Here is a 20,978-nt window from a genome sequence, read left to right on the forward strand (position 1 = left end):
TTCTTTATGGGGTTTAGGTCAGGTGAGTTTGCTGCCAATCAAACACCGTGATACTGTTTGTAAACCAGGTATTGGTACTTTTGGCAGTGTGGATAGGTGCCAAGTCCTGCTGGAGAATGACATTTACATCTCCAAAAAGCTTGTCGGCAGAGGGAAGCATGAAGTGCTCTAAAATTTCCTGGTAGACAGCTGCGCTGACTTTGGTCTTAATAAAACACAGAGAACCTACACCAGCAGATGACATGGCTCCCCAAACTATCACTGATTGTGGAAACTTCACACTAGACCTCAAGCAGCCTGGATTGTGGCCTCTCCTCTCTCTTCCTCCAGACTCTGGGACATTAATTTCCAAATGAAAAGTGAAATTTACCCTCCTTTTGGAGTGTGTCAATGATTGCCTTCTGGACATCTGTCAAGTCCGCAGTCTTCCCTATGATTGTGGTGCTGCTGAAACAGACTAAGGCCATGTGCACACGCTGCGGTTTCTGCTGCGGTTCCGCTGCGGTTTTGACCGCAGCAGTTCTGCAGACAGTGTACAGTAGCATGTTATCCTATGGGATTTACAATCTGCTGTGCACACGCTGCGGATTTCTAACTGCGGAAAAGCTGCAGTTTTGAATCCGCAGACAGCCTTGACATGTCAATTGTTTCTGCGGATTCTGCTGCGGTTTGCCTCCTATTCCATTGTCCAGGTGGCAAACCGCAGGGCAAAACCGCAGGCCAATCCGCAGGTAAAACCGCCTGGTCATTTTACCTGCGGTTCCGCAGATAAGAATCCGCAGACCAATCCGCAGTGTGTGCACATATCCTAAGGGACCTTTATAAACTCTTAGGAAGCCTTTGCAGATTATTTTTGTTAATTATTCTAATTTACTGAGACAATGACTTTCGGGTTTTCATTGGTTGTAAGCCATAATCATCAACTGAAATATACACGTGAAATAGATCACTCTGTGTGTAATAAATATATATATATATATATATGTATGTGTGTGTATATATATATATATATATATATATATATATATATATATATATATATATATATATATATATATAAATTTTTCTTTTTCCCCATCTTACATAAAAAAAAATGAACTTTTTAAAACATTGTTGTTTATCTTACTAAAAAATACTGATGCTAAAAAACGCATTGAATTTGCAATTTGTCTCTTACTCATGTTCTCACTTTCTTGTTTGGATGACATTGGGCCCATTCACATGCAATTCTTCTATGTCTTGTTTACTGCTGGATTTTAATGTACCTTATGGGGGTTAATATTATTAAAGCTCCCATTCCCTCACTGTAAAATAGACCAGAATGTATTTTAAATATTTTCAGATTGTTCATATTTTTTTTTTTTTTTTTAAAGCGCATTATTAAAAAAAAAAAAAAAAAAAGCAAATGAAGTATTTTGGACGTTGTAGATTCCCAGCTTTGTACCCACCATTCAGTGTCGCCTACGCTCCATTCTTTTCGGCTATGTGCCCACGTAGCTTTTTTTAAACGCTCAGGAAACTGGTTCTCCTTCCCAGAAAACGTGCAATTTTTGCGCGGTTTTTTCCGCGCGTCTTTTGGACTATAGGAAATAGTCAAAAGCGTGGACCTAAGCAGAAATTAATGAACATGCTGCGTTTTTTACCGCTAAGCGTTTCCTTAGCGGTAAAAAACGCATCCATTGGCACAAAAAGGCGAAAAAGCATTTAAATGAATGGGATGCTTCTTTTAAGCGGTTTTGATGCGGTTTGACCCCGAAAAACGCATCAAAAACGCTTAAAAAAATTCTACATGGGCACACAGCCTGAGTCTTATGTCCACAATACCCGGACTCTCTGGTTCTAAACCTCCGCTGTAATATTGGGCTATTTTTACATTCTTTAAAATGTGAATTTGTATCTGTCTTGTGTATTCACATTCCTGGTAATTTTCCATTTTTACCCTCATTCTGTAAGCAGGTGAATTTTTTTAAATTTTTTTTATAGAAGGTGAAAAATGATTCACAAGTATTTTCAGTGCTTATTGTAAATTTTCAATTGGCGCTGCATGATCGTAATGAGCGAGCGTTACTACGAACGTTTCCTAATAACTAGGCCAGACTGAGATATCAGCTTATGGATTGATTTGACTGTGGTGGATTTTATGCCTCTGTCACTCCAGCTCTATTCCTCGTCCAGCTTCGCATCCTTTTGCATGACTGACGAGCCTCAATACTGTTTGATTCAAGGGAAAGGAGCCATCTGTGCAGTGATTTCTCAGTGTTGGATGAACGGACTGGCCATGTAATGCTATTGCTGGACTTGTCTTTTAAAGATCTACATGGGCATATAAATAGTTTGCCCTCTAAAATCCTGCTGACAGATTCCCTTTAAGTACTAAGTGTTTCTGCAGAAATAAACTTGTGTGTGAAATTGTGCTTGTTTTAACCCCTTCACGACATCCGGCGTACATGTACAGCGCATATTGGAAGTGGGTGTGGAGCTGGCTCCCCCATTCCCGACAGGTGATGGCTGTGTATTACAGCCAGGACTTGGCCCTAGCAATCTCGGGTGAGCAACGCTCCACTCGTGATTGTTAGTTTATTAAATGCCGCTGTCAATCTCTGACAGCTTCATTCAACACAGTAAAAAAAGCGGAAAAAAATTTAAAAGTTTTCATTCATTTTTTTCATATTTTTTTTTAAAAGTTCAAATCTCTCATCTTTTCCCACAATGAAAATAAAGATATAAAAAAGTACACATGTAGTATCGCAACGTTTAGAAAAGTTCTGTCTTTCAAAATATAAAAACGGTAAACACCGTAACCGGAAAAAATGCAGAAACGTTAAAATCAAGTTTTGGTTTTTTTTGTCTTCGCAGTTCCACAAAAAATGCTCTAACAAGCGATCAAAAAGTCACAACAATCACAAAATAGCACTAATAAAAAAATGTTGTCTCACCCCGTGAAACAGAAGCCATCACACAGCTCCATTGGCTGAAAAATAAGTTATGGGTCTCTGAAAATGGCGACATAACCAAAAATATTTTTTGTGCGAACTTCAGATTTTTTTCACCATTAAAATAATACTGCGTACACTACCGTTCAAAAGTTTAGGGTCACTTAGAAATTTCCTTATTTTTTAAAGAAAAGCAGTTTTTTCCAATGAAGCTAACATTAAATGATTCAGAAATACACTCTATTCATTGTTAATGTGGTAAATTACTATTCTAGCTGCAAACGTCTGGTTTGTAATGCAATACCGTCATAGGTGTATAGAGGCCCATTTCCAACAACCATCACTCCAGTGTTCTTATGGTAGTTTGTGTTTGCTAACTGTGTAAGAAGGCTAATGGATGATGGTTAGAATACCCTTGAAAACCCTTGTGCAAGTATGTTAGCACAGCTGAAAACAGTTTGGCTGATTAGAGAAGCTATAAACCTGACCTTCCTTTGATCTAGTTGAGAATCTGGAGCATTACATTTGTTGATTCCATTAAACTCTCAAAATGGCCTGAAAAAAAAGAACTTTCATGTGAAACTCGACAATCTATTCTTGTTCTTCGAAATGAAGACTATTCCATGCTAGAAATTGCCAAGAAACTGAAGATTTCCTACAACGGTGTGTACTACTCCCTTCAGAGGAGAGCACAAACAGGCTCTAACCAGAGTAGAAAGAGAAGTAGGAAGCCCTGCTGCACAACTGAGCAACAAAACAAGTACATTAGAGTCTGTAGTTTCAAAAATCGACGCCTCACACGTCCTTAACTGGCAGCTTCATTAAATAGTACACGCAAAACACCAGTGTCAATGTCTACAGTGAAGAGGCGACTCGAGGATGCTGACCTTCAGGGCAGTGTGGCAAAGAAAAAAGCCATATCTGAGACTGGCTAACTGGCTAATAAAAGGAAAATATTAATATGGGCAAAAGAACACAGACATTGGACAGAGGAAGACTGGAAAAAAAGTGTTCTGGACAGACGAATCCAAGTTTGAGGTGTTTGGATCACAAGGAAGAACATTTGTGAGACGCAGAACAACTGAAAAGATGCTGGAAGAGTGCCTAATGCCATCTGTCAAGCATGGTGGAGGTATTGTGATGGTCTGGGGTTGCTTTGTTGCTGGTAAAGTGGGAGATTTGTACAGGGTTTAAGGGATTTTGAATAAGGAAGGCTATCACTCCATTTTACAACGCCATGCCATACCCTGTGGACAGCGCTTGATTGGAGCCAATTTCATCCTACAACAGGACAAAGCACACCTCCAAATTATGCAAGAACTATTTAGGGAAGAAGCAGGCAGCTGGTATTCTATCTGTAATGGAGTGGCCAGCGCAGTCACCAGATCTCAACCCCATTGAGCTGTTGTGGGAGCAGCTTGACCGTATGGAACGCAAAAAGTGCCCATCAAGCCAAATCAACTTGTGGAAGGGGCTTCTGGAAGCATGGGGGGAAATTTCTCCAGATTACCTCAGCAAATTAAGTGCTAGAATGCCAATGGTCTGCAATGCTGTAATTGCTGCAAAGGGAGCATTCTTTGACGAAAGCAAAGTTTGAAGGAAAAAATTATTATTTCAAATAAAAATCTTTTTTTCGAACCTTGTCAATGTCTGGACTAGATTCTCAATTCATTTGGCAACTCATGTGATTAATAAAAGTATGAGTTTTCATGGAAAACACAAAATTGTCTGGGTGACCCCAAACTTTTGAACGGTAGTGTAGGTTTGGGATCGCCGTAATTGTACTGATGAGGGGAATCGTATTGCATGGTCATTTTTACCACAAAATGTACACTGTAAAAGCAATTCCCAAAAAGTAATTTCAGAATATGTTTTTTTTCTCTTTGGAATTTTTTCCTCATTTTCCATTACACTATCTGGTAAAATGAACGATGTCATTCAAAAGTGCAACTCATCCCGCAAAAACAAGCTTTGTCAGCGTGGACAGAAAAATAAGAATTATGACTCTGGGAAGAAGGAGAGGAAATAACGGAAACCACAAAAACTGAAATTGGCCGCGGCGTGAAGGTGTTAAAACCCAATATATTTGGCAGTGTATTTTTCCAGAGAGAAAATGCGCTGTATTTGTCTAATTCTTTGTGAATACTAGATGGGGTCGGCATAACGTCACTAGACTATTGGGCTTCTCCAATGCCCTGCAGCCATTAGGACCAAAAACAGTTATAGAAATGGCTGAAATCTTTCTTGAAAGTCTTTTGGAATTTGGTGGTTGAGAAGGTTTTCTAATGTCTTCTAAGTACTTACTGCCATATTTATTACAGTGAGCGCTACTAAATAAATGTGTCAGATATTAAGACAATTCCTTGATTTTCTGATGTTCTTTTTGTCTTTGAGGAATTGTTTGATTCTGCGTTCTATTAATACACTGAAGAGAGAGAAAATAAAGAGGCGGGTGTATGCGGAGGGCTCGCTTCGCATTTGTGTCACCGTTTTACTTTGGGTTTGTGCACATAAAGCGCACGTACATCAGATTTTACAGATCCGCAGCAATGCCACAGTGGAATTTGCACCAAAAACTGTTGCAGTTTTTTGCTGTTGCAGATTTTCCGAACAGTTTAGAGTTCCTGTGTGGTTGTACCTTAAGGTGCAGAGTGTTTCTGATTGGTGGGCGTCCAGGTCCTGAGACCCCCTCAATCACTCAGTCCTGCTCTGAAACACAGAGCTGTAAAGGATAAGGTGTTATCCGCCATGCTCAGGCGCTAACCGAGTGTCTTCGGCGTTCTGCATTGCTAAGTTCAGATCCCCGCCGCTGCATGTCTCATGAAAAACCCGTCATGAGACATGCAGCCGCGGGGACTCAAACTTCTTTTTTGAGCACGCCGAAGACACTCAGCACCTGAGCATGGCGGATAACGCCTTTTCCCAGCACGTTCGCTCATCACTAGTACAGACCTGTAGACATATTGAGCCTGTACCCTGCTCAGTGTGCACTGCTCATACCGGAGCTGTAGACTTCAGAGCTTTTTTTTTGACCTGTCAATGGGTGTATCTGGATCTGAACCACCGCCAATCAGCAATACTATGCATCCCCTGTAATATATAACATTTATTTTCAAATAAAAAGACAGTTTACAGTTCAAAGCCTTTTTTTTTAAATCTTTATTCTTTAGGAGCACATTGCTTCCTGCGTACCCGGAAGCTTGGGGTGCTCCTGATTGATGGCTTGGACCATCGGTGTCTTCATGCCTCTTGCCTGAACTGTTTGCTCTCCAATGCTACAAGCACTGAAGCTGATTGGATCATTCTTGCTTCGAAGCAGGGAAATACTGGAAAGAGCTTGTAGACGCTGGACGCTTTGCTTAGTAAGCAAAGGCCACCACTGATGGACTTGCAAAGGTGGCGGTTACCTAAGCAACGGGACGTAAACAATAGAATTGACAATCCTCTCTGTTCTTGAAAACAGAGTATTTTTAAGGGCAGAGACAGACTGCCGTATTTCTCGTGCGAGAATCGCATGGTAAACCTCGCACTGGTTGTGGCTCTCCTGACCTGAGCTTGACAGCTGCATAGTAATCGGTCAGGCGAGGTGCTGTGCCAGTCCGTGCAGTGCGATGCGATTCTCGCACGAGTTATACGGCAGTCTGACTCTGCCCTAATAGCAAGTAAATTTCACATTTGTTTTGTTTTATACAAGCCCTTTGCAATTTTAACCATTTAGGATTATGAGTTTGGGGCTAATGATTGCTGCATTGATATAATCCAATCACGTTGGAACCAGTTGGATTTTTTGACACTTGGTTGTCACTGTAGTCAGCAATGTGACCGCGGGACGCCGTGATGTAGCAGCGGCATACAGCGATCTTTGACTGTGAGACCTGTGTAGCCCCAGGATAACGCAGAAATACCAACACAGTTGCCCCTTTTGTTACCCTACTGATCACCATTGACTTACACTTGGTTTCTGGCTTGTCCTACCAAGTTGACTATTGTTTTAATGGCCCAATATGCGACGAGTCTGCACCGTTACCGTTCCTAACAATATTGTATGTCTGTGTACAAAATGTTTGCAGATTTTGCATAAAGCAAGATTATCGCCCAGTATAAAATACCAGGACTGGGAGGAAATCTACAGTAGTAGAACATCCACGGTAAATGACTTGTACTTTGCATCCATGTATGTGCCCTGGCTGTCATTCCCTCGTTACCATCACTCCTATAAATAAGTTTTCCTTTCCTCTCTTATCTCCGCTCCACGGCCCACCATGAGTGGAGCAGACGGGCTTCTTACCAATGAAGCCCCTTCTACAGTGTATTCTCGTCTCATGTGTTTTCCTAAGTGGAGATTAATAGCAAAGTAATGAAGAGAGGCGGAAAAAAAAAAAAGCTGCCGTTTTGCATAAACTGTTGCACCTGTCGACTTGCGGTCGCCGTTTGCCCACTTTGCTGTCACATTAGCCCCCTGCTTATCAAAGTGATGGTACGATGGTGGCATTCGGGGATAATACTGATCAAACCGTCATGTAGCCGGCCTCCCGCATTCTTTGATATCACGGCCTAATACCTTTTATTCCTTGGCCTCATGCATGAATTATGCAGCGTATGTGAAGAGGCTTAAAGCCGGTTTCCATTGCATTCTTGTGTAGTGGATGCTGCTGTCCTGCACGCTCCTGTTCCCTTTTTTTTTTTTTTTTTTTTTTTTTTACCCTTCCCGTCTTTAAAGGCTTGCAGGAATGTTATTGTTGACCTTGACACCAGATAACTGGGCAGACATTATATAGCAATGTTTGAGTCCTCCCAAAATGTGATGTTGAAGCCCACTGAGTCCTGGCGTGAAACTCTCCTGGACAGCAGAGTGATGGAGCTTTTCTTCACAGTAAGTTCTGCCTGTCTTTTTGTCTTTTTGCTTTATTATTTTATAGATTTTTTTTTTTTTTCTTTCTCAAACTTGATATCGTAATGTATAGTAAACATGTTTTGTATTCATGCTGCACATAAGACTGTTTGTGTTTTTTGTTTGTTTTGGTTTTTTTTGTGTGGGTTGGTAATGTGATATTAACGCATTTGATAAATTACATAGTTAAGGTTGATTAAAAAAAGACATACGATATGTCCAACTGAAGAGAGGATGTGAAAGGAGTGGGGTAGCCGTAACTTTGTACTTCTTGTGTCTGGCTGTTTTATTCTTTACTAAAAAAGAGTTGGGATTGGAGCTTGTTAGGCTATGTTCACACGTTGCTTTTTTTTCTTTAATGCAAATTTTAAGCTGCATTTTACAGTACCAGCAAATGCTGCGAGATTTCAGGAATCTCCTGCACACACCTTGGTTTTATTTTCCTGACTGATTTGATTTGGAAAACGGCTATGTTTTTGCAAACTGCAGCATTGTCACTACTTTTAGCTTTTTTTTTTTTCACCCATAGGAAACAATGGGCAAGTTCAAAAACGCAGGTATCATTTTTTGTTCTTTTTTTGGTGCAAAAACCTACGTAAGTTAAAAAAAAAAAAAAAAAAAAAATAAATAAAATCATGTGTTTTGAGAGATGCTAAACTTCAACATGCATGAGACAAAAATGCAGCGAAAACTCAGTAAAACCTGCTTTTTGTAGGCAGCGTCTTTACTGCCAAGATAGCAGGTTTTGCCTGCAGAAAAAGAAAACTCCGCAAAAAATGCAACTTGTGAACATAGCCTTAGTGTGGTGTAATGAGAGCATCCCTTATTAAATGTCATAGCCTGAAAAAAAAGTCGATTGCTAAATGTGTGTGTATAATATATATAGTGTGTGTGTATATATATATATTGTATATATGTGTAATTATTTATATAAATGTGTGTAATCAATTATTTACATAATAAATATATATATATATTTAAAATTATTGTGTGTATGTATGTATATATATATATATATATATATATATATATATATATATATATATATATATATATATATATATATATATATATATATATATATATATATAAATTTTTAACTTGCGTATCCACATTTTAATTAGGTAGTTAATGATCGTGTTTTTAACTTTGTTTCATAACTTTTTATATTCTTTTATATTAAAATTCTTCCATACATTATCATGTCCCCGATGTGTCTAGAAGCGAGGTCGCTTCTTCACTCAGTAGTTACCGTTATTATGATCTGTTTATTCATTGTGATGACAGAAGGCAGAATTAATAAGCAGAATGCTGTGGGTTTTTTTGTACTACCCTAATTGTGGTGAATGGAAGTTTTATATAGTATTTTTTTTATTTGGGTGCTGTAGTAAGATCATAGCCACAACCTGTAGATTTCTGACGTATTGATCGGATCTGCTCTTTGCGGTGGGAGGATGCGATGCTCTTTGCATTGTTCGGCATTGATCTTTACAGGAGCAGGGAATCATTTGCAAACCTGTTGGAAGTTAGTTTTGAATGTCAAACTAGGAAATGCGAACTAGACGGATTTGGTGGTGCAGGTGGGCAATTTGCATCCACTATCGGCGCGTTAACGAGACCTCCTTCACACATCGGTTTGTTCTTTTGTGATGGAGACCTTTTCTCATCAGTGTACCGTGTAAGACTTTCAGCCATGTTTGGTCCATTCTTACCATCAGTGTTGCATATGTTGTGTGTTTATTTCTTTTTCTTTTTTTTTTTTTTTGTGTAAGTTTCTTCTAAGCATAACACAGTAAGAAACTGACCTCATTCTGATTCCATAGCAGTTCTATCCGTGATTATATATTTGTTTTTCCTTTGACGGACCCATTTATTTCAGAGTCCTTCAGGTTGTTGGTGACGGACCGTTCCCCCGTCACCAACAATCAATAGTTTGGCAAAAAGGAACGGACATGTGAACATGCCCATACACTATAAACAGATGTCTGAGCGAGGCTTTAATTTAAACCTTGACACTTATCAAAATCATACAAATGATGTTACCTAGAAGTCCAAATATGAATTATTTGGTTTTGTTTTTTGTTTTTCATATTTTTTTTGTCTTCATAAAATATTAAATATTGGCAAGGTACAATGCAATCTTCAATCTCTTCCACTCTTTAAATTCTAGGATAGACCTGAAAAAAAAAACCCAAAAGACAGTGGAGCAGACTTTTAGTTGTTGTAATACAGGGTGTAGCCGTTGCAGATCTCTCGGGTTATCACGATCTGACTTCTTAGGGTGTGTGAGACAGGCTCTTGGAGAAGCAGCATCTGGAGCATCCCGTTTGACGAGAAGGAAATGCCTGGCTCCTTCAGTCTGTTGATTGTACGTTGACCGTGTAGGGGCAGGCAGGCCACTGCCCGGATCAGAGATCAGTGTGTTGTGTCTATGGGCGGCACAGCTCGGCTGCGGAGACTCGCTAACCCAGTGTTTCTGGTCTGATGAGGTGTGAAACTCCACAGAAGACCAGTAACAGGCCCACGGAACAGCTGTCCGGTAGACATCTAAACAACTGCTGCCCTCAGCTGTGACCACCTCCTGCAAATATCCTCGGGCTCAGCCGGTTAACTCTTCATGTCCTCCCTGGTGTTTTCGGGTCCTCCGTAGGTCTCCATGGTAAATGAGTCTGAATGTAAACACCTCGTAACCGTGCACCATATATTATCCATCTAATCAGCGATTTGCCTCGGCGTGTCCGCTGTATCGCCAGCTGGATTGACTTTATCTAATCCGTCATCTTGTTTGATAGGGAAACTTTGATCATGGTTTCGGTGAGTCTCTGTGCAATTATCGCTTTGTTTATCCGGCGCGCGTCCTTTTTAGATCCCTGTACTATTGTATTACATAAAATAACATTCTGCCGTGTACAGCCATATTGGATTTCTACCTATTTATTTCAGCTGTCCATCTTGCATATGGATAACGTGGGTAGGGTAACAAGCGAGATGTCAGCATGGAGGAGGCGCACACATGCACAGCAATGATTTAATCCCATCCTGCGGAGATGTCGTAGCTGTATTCTTTCTCTATTTGTTGGAACTGGTGTAAACGTACACTCTGCTCCTGCAGTGAAGGATCTTCTGTGTCTTTGAAATGTATGAGACACGAGTGGCACTTCTATAAAACTATCTGTAATGATCTGGTGTCCATGCAAGGGTCGAGGTCCAGCTAAAGCGCTTGCACGAAGCGGGGTATGATTGCGTTACGGCAGCCAATCTTCAATACCAGCCTTGTATTGGACCTGCTGCAGTATGTTGTGATTTTGTTGCTGCAGATTACAGGCCAAATCTGGAACATTTCCGACTAGTGTGGATTTAAAGGAGTTTTCTCACTGTTTCTCATGTGATTCCCGTATTCCTGCTTGCCGGAGGGTGGTGGGCTCTTGAAGATGGCCAGTTTGGACCACCACCAGCACAGTTGTTCCACTGGTCTGAATTGCTTTCTCCCAGTCTGATCGCTGAGGTAGCTTTGCAGGGGACTGGTATAGAGCGCCACCGGCAGGCCGTATAGCAGGGCATGTTCCTATCTTAGGAAACCAGACACTCGGAGTCTGCACGGTGGCCGGTGACTTTGGACATAATCTGCACGCTATAAAATTAAGAATCACTCAATTCTTGAGGATTTTAAAATGCTGTAAGTTACAAAGTTTTCAATCAGTTTGCAATTTTACGCATTTAAGAAATTAAGACCACCTCTTTAAGCCGGCCTTACAGATACATCGGCTCTGCCCTCCCGTATATGGGCTTGCTCATTTCTGCCGAGCGGTCATGTGTTTTCAATGGGGAGAGAGGAGATGCTTGTCCACCCCGGACATGAATTGTCAGGAGATTTGGGACGCCCCCACACACATCAGGTGGTCCTGCTGAAATTTACATATTCACATGTCTTTCATTTAGTGTGTAGGGGATAGTAGCTTGCGTCTGGGTGTCCGTCTCCGGCAGGTGTACAAGCCCGAAAATGATGCCCGACAGAGCGCACATTCTCCATCGGCTCCATTATTTTGTGGCCCCGTTGGCGCATGCGTCCAAATCCTGTTTTGCCAGGGGGTTTGGACATGAGCCCCGACGGGACCAGCAAGCGGGTGTGAAAAGCACCCAAAGACAATGTGCCCACGATGAGTCTACGGTGAGTTTATTAAGCTGTGTATTTTTGCTGCATCAAAATCGCAACTTCTTGCAGATCCAGCAACATGGATAGGATTTATAGAAATCTCATGCCCACTGAGCTTTTTGTTTTCCCTCATCTGATGCTGGGGAAAGACCATCCCTGAAAGACGTACTTCTCATTGAATCGTTATTTTCATCCAGTCTGGCTGGTCTCCTCACTTGCAGCGTGGTGCTTTCACAATAGTTGTCCTTTTAGGGTACGTGCACACGCTGCGGATTGGTCTGCGGATTCTACAAGATCCGCAGATAAATCCGCAGGTCAAAAGACCTGCAGATTATTCTGCGGTTTGGCCCTGCGGTTTCACCATCTCCACAATGGAGGAGATAGGAAACCGCTGCGGAATTCCCAGAAAGAATTGACATGTCAATTCTTTCTGCAGTTTAGAAACCGCAGATAATCCGTGCGGAAAATTCCGCACCATCTGCACTGCGGTTTCCATTTCCCATAGGGAATAATGGTACTGTACACCGCAGCAAAAACTGCTGCGGATCCGCAGCAGAATCCGTAGCGTGTGCGCATACCTTTACTGTCCATCTGTTTTATATTCATCGTAAACTGACCTGCGGTGCGTGTTTCAAAGCCTCAACATGTCCATTTGTATTGTTTTATGTGCAGATTTTCCCCATAGAATTGCATTAGATACAGAAAATCCCCAGGTAAAAAAAACACACACGCGTTTTTATTGCGTTTCCATGGCAGAGCTCACACTTTGCACTGACGGGGGTCAGCACCCTGAAACAGTGTCTGCAAATTGAGATTTAGGGTTTGGCTTTTATCCTAAGTCATGTGATAAAGCTCGTTAAAGGGTCGACATTGACTAAGGATTGCTACTTCCTATAGGTGGCGCTAGTGGAGGAGCAGTGCGGCCTAAAAGTCTCCTCACCTCGGCATGTCAGGCTTGACACGTCGCTCTCAGCAAGGAGAAATGTGGATCCATGATAGAAATGCATCAAAGGTGCATGTGATCCACACATTATTAAATCAATAAACTTTTGGCAAAGCCAAATAGCAGGGCTCAAATATATATATATATATATATATATATATATATATATATAAAATTTATTTTTTTTAATATATGTACACTGTGTGTGTATATATAATGTGTGTGTGTGTGTATATGTGTGTGTGTGCGTATATATATAATTGTGTGTGTATATGTATAGATATATATACAATTATATTTTTTTTTTTTTTTTGCGTCCGCCATTATGCAGCAATGTTATAAGCCATCACTGCGGGCTTGGCACCTGCCCTGGTTGTTAATTGGCTAATGAAAGGATCAATAGATGCAAACTCCAAGATTCTTCAAGTTCTCTGTACCTTGTGAGTATGGAGACTGAAACATTTTCACCCAATCAAAATATCCCAGCAACCCGATCTGTTCCCACAATGTGTATTATGTCCCGTGGCATGCAGCTGGACACACACAGCAGTCGGAGAAAGTTACCACCGAATTCACAATTACTCAGATTTCAAGAAGGTCAGCGATATTGTAAAAACAAAAATCTGCAAGACAAGCGGCAGCAACACAGACCGTTCCCTTGTGTCCATTTATCAAAGAGACACATTGTCACGGTGTAATTCAACAAGTGTAACATCGGCTGCTTGTCCGCCTGTGTGACTAACCCGCCAGCACCTGCAGGCTGGATTTGTCCGGGTCCTCAAGAAGAAGGATCTTTTCAGAGAACTGGAATTTTTTTTTTCATCATTCAGAGAAACAATAGCTTTAACAAATAATAGTCAGCCTAAAGTTTTCCTGTTGAGGTATTCGGTAACTGTCCAGAGTTTTTCATTTTACTCTTACATAGCGCCATTAATTCCCCAGCACTTTACCGACCTCATCATCGCTGTCCCCATTGGTGCTCACAATCTAGATTCCCTATCAGGATGTCTTTGGAGTGTGGTGGAAATCTGAGTACCTGGAGGAAACCCAGCAAATATGGGGAGACCATACAAACTCCTTCCAGATGTACGGGCTGTGTTTGTTGAAGTTGGTTCCTGCTGGGGTCAACAAAGTGTCCCAGATGCCGTTTTTCAACACTGCAACAGCAGGCCACGTATTATTTGTGCGACTCTGCGCAGCCCTGTGTGGCCTAAACGTGCTACCACGGCCTGTAGCGTCTTCTGTCTGGTCTCCTATCAATGTCATTGGTCAGGAATTGCAAAGGCAGCTGCCAGCAGGGGATCCTGATGATTTGCCCAAATGCATTAAACAAAAACAGAACATTCCTCAGGCATTAATAACCTCCCTGAGAGCAGCCAAGGCTGTAAGCGCCAGGATTTCTTGTGTGTCGTTTTTAATCTTTGTAGAATAAATTTGATATGAATTTTTTTTTTAAATTGTTTCCATTTTTCCGTCACTTACATATCAGTATCATGTCTAACCTTCTTGTGTTTTCTGTAATTCCACAACTTTTCCTTCTTGGCGTTGCAATTTTCAATGTTGAGGAGCGTGTATATGATTTGGTGTGGATGCACCTGTAGACTTCTCTAAAATAATTTGCAGTAAATCTCTTGCGTTTAGGCTTGCCCTTCATGTGGGATGTGATAAGATGACAACTTTTCCATAAATAATGCTAAAGTATAAATATAAATACCAAGTTTCATACCCCACGTAGAATGAGCATCGGCACAGTGAATTTGGTGAGCGGCTGTACGCATGGCTACGTGTCAGGTGGGGGTGATGTGAAGCACAGTGCTGTCGTCCTGGAGGAGGGACTATGAATATTTTACATTATGATCAGTCACGTCTTTATGACGATACATTGCTTTCTTTGCCTGCAAAGTGACCTCACATCAATTAGGACTTGCCTAAGGCACAGCAGGGCTGTCATATACAAAATGGGTCTTGGCAATTGTGGATCTGAAAGGGTCAAGACAAAATGAGCCCCCTCTGCACAGAGCAATGAGTCCTCATTGTGGTGATTTTGAGGGTTAACCCCTTCATGACCGGGGCTCTTTTCTGTTTTGCGTTTTCGTTTCTCGCTCCCCTTCTTCCAAGAGCCATAACTTTTTTTTTTATTTTTCCGTGAGGGCTTATTTTTTGCGGTCCAAGTTGTACTTTTGAACGACACCATTGGTTTTACCATGTCGTGTAACAGAAAATGTGAAAAATTTCCAAGTGTGGTGAAATTGCAAAAAAAAAAAGTGCAATCCTACACTTGTTTTTTAGTTTGACTTTTTTTTTTTTTTTTTACCAGGTTCACTAAATGCTAAAAGTGACCCGCCAGTATGATTCTCCATGTCATTACGAGTTCATAGACTCCAAACATTTCTAGGTTCTTCTTTATCTAAGTGATGAAGAAAAATTCCAAAGTTTGCAAAAAAAGAAAAAAAAAGCCATTTTCCAATACCCGTAGCGTCTCCATTTTTCGTGATCTCGTGTTGGGTGAGGGCTTATTTTTTGCGTGCTGGGCTGATGTTATTAATGATACCATTTTGGTGCAGATACAATGTTTTGATCGCCGTTATGGCATTTTAATTCAATGTTGCGGCAACCAAAAAACGTAATTCTGGCATTGTGATTTTTTTTTTTTCTTGTTACGCCATTTAGTGATTGGGTTGATCCTTTTTTTTACTGATCGGGTGATTCTGAACGCGACGATGCCAAATACCGTATGTCTGTTTGGTTTTATTTTTATTGTTTTATTTTGAATGGGACAAAAGGGGGGGTGATTTGAACTTTTATTTTTTTTTCATATTTTTAACCCCTTCACGACCAATGACGCCACATAGGCGTCATGAAAACTGGTGCCAATCTGACCAGTGACGCCTTTGTGGCGTCATGACTTTAAAGCCCCCCTGCGGGTCGGGTGACCTAGGTCACTGAAAGGTCACCCGACCCGCAGATACAGGGGGCTGTGTTCTTCACCACAGGGGGCGTGGCTTCGCCCCCACGTGACTACGATCGCGCTGATTGGCTGTTAAAAGTGAAACAGCCAATCAGAGCGATAGTAATATTTAATCAATGAAAATTGATGAAATATTACAATCCAGCCATGTCTGACGCTGCTGTAGCATCGGACATGGCTGGTGACAGCGATCCGACCCCCACCCCACCCGTTAACGGGGGCGGTCTGCCCCCCGCCACTGAATGACAGCGGCGATGTGCCGCCGCTGTCATCATCTCCACCCCCCCGGTACTCAGAGTGCCGTTATGGCTCCCGGTGTCCCGCGGTCCCGGACCATGGGCGCTGCCATATTGGAAAATGGCGGGTGCATGCGCAGTGCGCCCACCGGCTGCAATTTCCATTCATTCATTTTGATCACTGTGATAAACTCACAGTGATCAAAATAGAATGAAAAATAAATAAATCCCCCGTTTATCACCCCCATAGGCAGGATCAACTAATAAAATAAAGAAATTATTTTTATTTTTATTTTTCCGTTAGGGTTAGGGTTGGAAAGAGGGTTAGGGTTGGGGTTGGAATGAGGGTTAGGGTTGGAATGAGGGTTAGGGTTGGAAAGAGGGTTAGGGTTGGAAAGAGGGTTAGGGTTGGAAAGAGGGTTAGGGTTGGAAAGAGGGTGAGGGTTGGAAAGAGGGTGAGGGTTGGAAAGAGGGTGAGGGTTGGAAAGAGGGTGAGGGTTGGAAAGAGGGTGAGGGTTGGAAAGAGGGTGAGGGTTGGAAAGAGGGTGAGGGTTGGAAAGAGGGTTAGGGTTGGAAAGAGGGTGAGGGTTGGAAAGAGGGTGAGGGTTGGAAAGAGGGTGAGGGTTGGAAAGAGGGTGAGGGTTGGAAAGAGGGTGAGGGTTGGAAAGAGGGTGAGGGTTGGAAAGAGGGTGAGGGTTGGAAAGAGGGTGAGGGTTGGAAAGAGGGTGAGGGTTGGAAAGAGGGTGAGGGTTGGAAAGAGGGTGAGGGTTGGAAAGAGGGTGAGGGTTGGAAAGAGGGTGAGGGTTGGAAAGAGGGTGAGGGTTGGAAAGAGGGTGAGGGTTGGAAAGAGGGTGAGGGTTGGAAAGAGGGTGAGGGTTGGAATTAGGGTTGGGGTTGGAATTAGGGTTGGGGTTGGAATTAGGGTTGGGGTTGGAATTAGGGTTGGGCTTGTGGTTAGGGTTAGGCTTGTGGTTAGGGTTAGGCTTGTGGTTAGGGTTAGGCTTGTGGTTAGGGTTGAGATTAGGGTTAGGGGTATGTTGGGGTTAGGGTTGGGATTAGGGTTAAGGATGTGTTGGCGTTAGGGCTGTGGTTAGGGGTGTGTTGGGGTTAGGGTTGAAGTTAGAATTGTGGGGTTTCCACTGTTTAGGCACATCAGGGGGTCTCCAAACGCGACATGGTGCAACCATTGCTTCCAGCCAATTTTGCGTTCAAAAAGTTAAACGTTGCTCCCTCTCTTCCAAGCCCCGACATGTGCCCAAACAGTGGTTTACCCCAACATATGGGGTATCGGCGTACTCAGGAAAAATTGCACAACAACTTTGGGGGTCTAATTTCTCCTGGTACCCTTGTAAAAATAAAAAATTAAGGGCTAAAAAAATATTTTTGTGGAAATTTTTTTTAATTTTTTTTTTATTTTCACGTCTCTGCGTTATAAACTTCTGTGAAGCACTTGGGGGTTCAAAGTGCTCACTACACATCTAGATAAGTTCCTTGGGAGGTCTAGTTTCCAAAATGGGGTCACTTGTGGGGGGTTTCCACTGTTTAGGCACATAGGGGCTCTGCAAACGTAACGACGACCGCAGACCATTCCATCAAAGTCTGCATTTCAAAACGTCACTACTTCCATTCCAAGCCCTTACGTGTGTCCAAACAATGGTTCCCCCCCATATATAGGGCACCAGCGTACTCAGGACAAACTGTACAACACCTTTTGGGGTCCAATTTCTCTTGCTACCCTTGTGAAAATAAAAAATTGCGAGCTAAAAAAATCATTTTTTGGAGGAAAAAAAATATTTTTTATTTTCACGGCTCTGCGTTATAAACTTTTGTGACGCGCTTGGGGGTTCAAGGTGCTCACCACACATCTAGATAAGTTCCTTGGGGGGTCTATTTTCCAAAATGAGGTCACTTGTGGGGGGAGGGTTCCACAGTTTAGGTACATCAGGGGCTCTGCAAATGTTACATGATGTCCGCAGACCATTCCATCAAAGTCAGCATTTCATAATGTCAATACTTCCCTTCCGAGCCCCGACGTGTACCCAAACAGTGGTCCCTATCCACATATGGGGTACCAACATACTCAGGACAAACTGGACAACATCTTTTGGGGTCTAATTTATCCTGGTACCCTTGTGAAAATAAAAAATTGCGCACTAAAAAATAATTATTTTCACGGCTCTGTTATAAACTTTTGTGAAGCACTTGGGGGTTCAAAGTGCTCACTATGCATCTAGATAAGTTCCTTTGGGGGTCTTGTTTCCAAAATGGGGTCATTTGTGGGGGAGCTCCAATGTTTAGGCACACAGGGGCTCTCCAAACACGACATGGTGTCCGCTAACTATTAGAAGTAATTTGCATTTCAAAAAGTCAAATGGCGCTCCTTCCCTTCTGTGCCCTGCCGTGTGCCCAAACAGTGGTTCCCCCCCACATATGGGGTATCGGTGTACTCAGGACAAACTGGACAACATCTTTTGTGGTCCAATTTCTCCTGTTAGTCTTGTGAAAATAAAAAATAGCGTGCTAAAAATCATTTTTGAGGAAAAAAAAATATTTTTTATTTTCACTGCTCTGTGTTATAAGCTTTTGTGAAGCACTTGGGGGTTCAAAGTGCTCACCACACATCTAGATAAGTTCCATAAGGGGTCTAGTGTCCAAAATGGGGTCACTTGTGGAGGAGCTCCAATGTTTAGGTGCACATTAATTTGCATTTCAAAAAGTCAACTGGCGCTCCTTCCCTTCTGAGCCCTGCTGTGCGCTCAAACAGTGGTTTATGACCACATATGCAGTGTCGGTGTACTCAGGAGAAATTGCCCAACAAATTTTAGGATCCATTTTATCCTGTTGCCCATGTGAAAATGAAAAAATTGATGCTAAAAGAAAATTTTTGTTGGAAAAATTAAAATGTCCATTTTCTCTTTCCACGTTGCTTTAGTTCCTGTGAAACACCTGAAGGGTTAATAATCTTCTTGAATGTAGTTTTGAGTAGCTTGAGGGGTGCAGTTTTTAGAATGGTGTCACTTTTGGGTATTTTCTGCCATATAGACCCCTCAAAGTGGCTTCAAATGTGAGGTGGTCCCTAAAAAAAAAATGGTTTTGTAAATTTTATTGTAAAAATGAGAAATCGCTGGTCAACTTTTAACCCTTATAACTTCCTAACAAAAAAATATTTTGTTTCCAAAATTGTGCTGATGTAAAGTAGACATGTGGGAAATGTTATTTAGTAACTATTTTGTGTCACATAACTCTCTGGTTTAACAGAATAAAAATTCAAAATTTGTGAAATTTTCTAAATTTTCGCCAAATTTCTGATTTTTTTCACAAATAAACGCAAAAATTATCGACCTAAATTTACCATTAACATGAAGCCCAATATGTCTCGAAAAAACAATTTCAGAATCGCTAGGATCCGTTGAAGCGTTCCTGAGTTATTACCTCATAAAGGGACACTGGTCAGAATTGCAAAAAATGGCCTGGTCATTAAGGTCAAAATAGGCTTGATCATGAAGGGGTTAAAAGCTTTATTTAAAAAAAAAAAAAACACTCTTAGCATGCTTCAATATCCTTCATGGGAGGCTAGAAGCTGCCACAACTTGATCGCCTCTGCTACATAGAGGCGATGCTCAGATTGCCTCTATGTAGCTGAATTGCAGACTTGCTATGAGCGCCGACCACATGGTGGCCCTCGCAGCAATCAAGGACATCTCTGGTTGTCATGCCGACACACCGGTGACCCACGATCACGTGACGCAGGTCACCGGTGTGCGCAATTTTGGGTAGATGGACGGAAGTGCTTGTTAAATGCCGCTGTCGAGAGTTTGACAGCGGCATTTAACTAGTTAATAGCTGCGGCTGGATTGCGCTTCCACCTGTGCCTATTGTGGTCACATGTCAGCTGTTCAAAACAGCTGACATGTCCTGGCTTTGAGGTGGGCTCACCGCCGGAGCCACATCAAAGCGGCGGATACTGCCATCGGCGTAATAGTACGTTCAATGTCAGTAAGGGGTTTATGGCTGGGATTGAAGCCTTCTCTAATCATGGCCATTAGTGCAGCAAATTGGAGAATAAACTGTTTCTGGTCTTCTTGACTCCTTTGTAATGAATTGAAGGTAGTCATGAGTTCAGTGGCGCGTTGGGCAGAATCATTCCTGATTTTTCATCCGGCGACTTTTGAGGCTGCATTGATGCCACTTGCAGTTGTGTGTCACAGGCAAGGCTCTTGATGAAGAGTTGAGCATTGTTGCCTTCCTTCTGCAGAGCCAGTACCATCTCGACCTTTTCTGTGGTTGGAACTGCACGGTTAAAAAAAAAACAAAAAAAAACCAGAACAAAAAAAAACCAGACCCACCATAATCTCGCTGAGGTACTACAGGCATGTTCATTCCTTTGGATGCTAGGAGTTCTTCCAGTAATGTCAACTCATTTTGCAGCGATGTGGCTGGGATCTGAGGTGTCAAACCTTCAAGTATAAGCAGACAGTAAAAGTGCAAAATTGATGAAGATTTTTTTTTGACTGTCAAAGTTCAGCGAAATTGGTGATGGAAAATGAAGATCTTCAGAGCGTATATCACTTTGGCCACCCATCGGGCCCGATGGTAGGAACCTCTGGAGTATTGGTGTGTAGGTCTGGGTTTGCCGGCAAGCCATGGAACAGGAATGCCAGTATTAACAATTCCTTGTAATCATCTCTTGAATGGCATTATGCAAGCTGGTTGGTGAAAAATTCAACTAGACACACCTAAGTGGACCCAGCTCAGTTGAAACGGTCATCTTCCATTCCGCCTGAAAACTTGCTTTTATCCAGCTGATTCCAGGCAGTCGAAAATCTTCTGAAAAACTTTATAATTGGACCTGCT

General features: G+C 42.0%; 1 protein-coding gene across 1 annotated transcript in view; it reads left to right on the forward strand.

Annotated features, from left to right (window-relative positions):
- XPO4 (exportin 4) overlaps positions 1-20,978 on the forward strand; it is a 175,300-nt gene that overhangs the window by 116,647 nt on the left and 37,675 nt on the right. Inside the window, exon 7 of the mRNA XM_073583047.1 lies at positions 7,694-7,806. Coding sequence (XP_073439148.1) covers positions 7,694-7,806 — 113 coding nt within the window. The remainder of the gene's footprint in view (positions 1-7,693; positions 7,807-20,978) is intronic.

This window comes from Dendrobates tinctorius, unplaced genomic scaffold, assembly GCF_039654945.1.
Source record: "Dendrobates tinctorius isolate UK_male_01 unplaced genomic scaffold, ASM3965494v1 ptg000075l, whole genome shotgun sequence".
Lineage (NCBI taxonomy): Eukaryota > Metazoa > Chordata > Amphibia > Anura > Dendrobatidae > Dendrobates > Dendrobates tinctorius.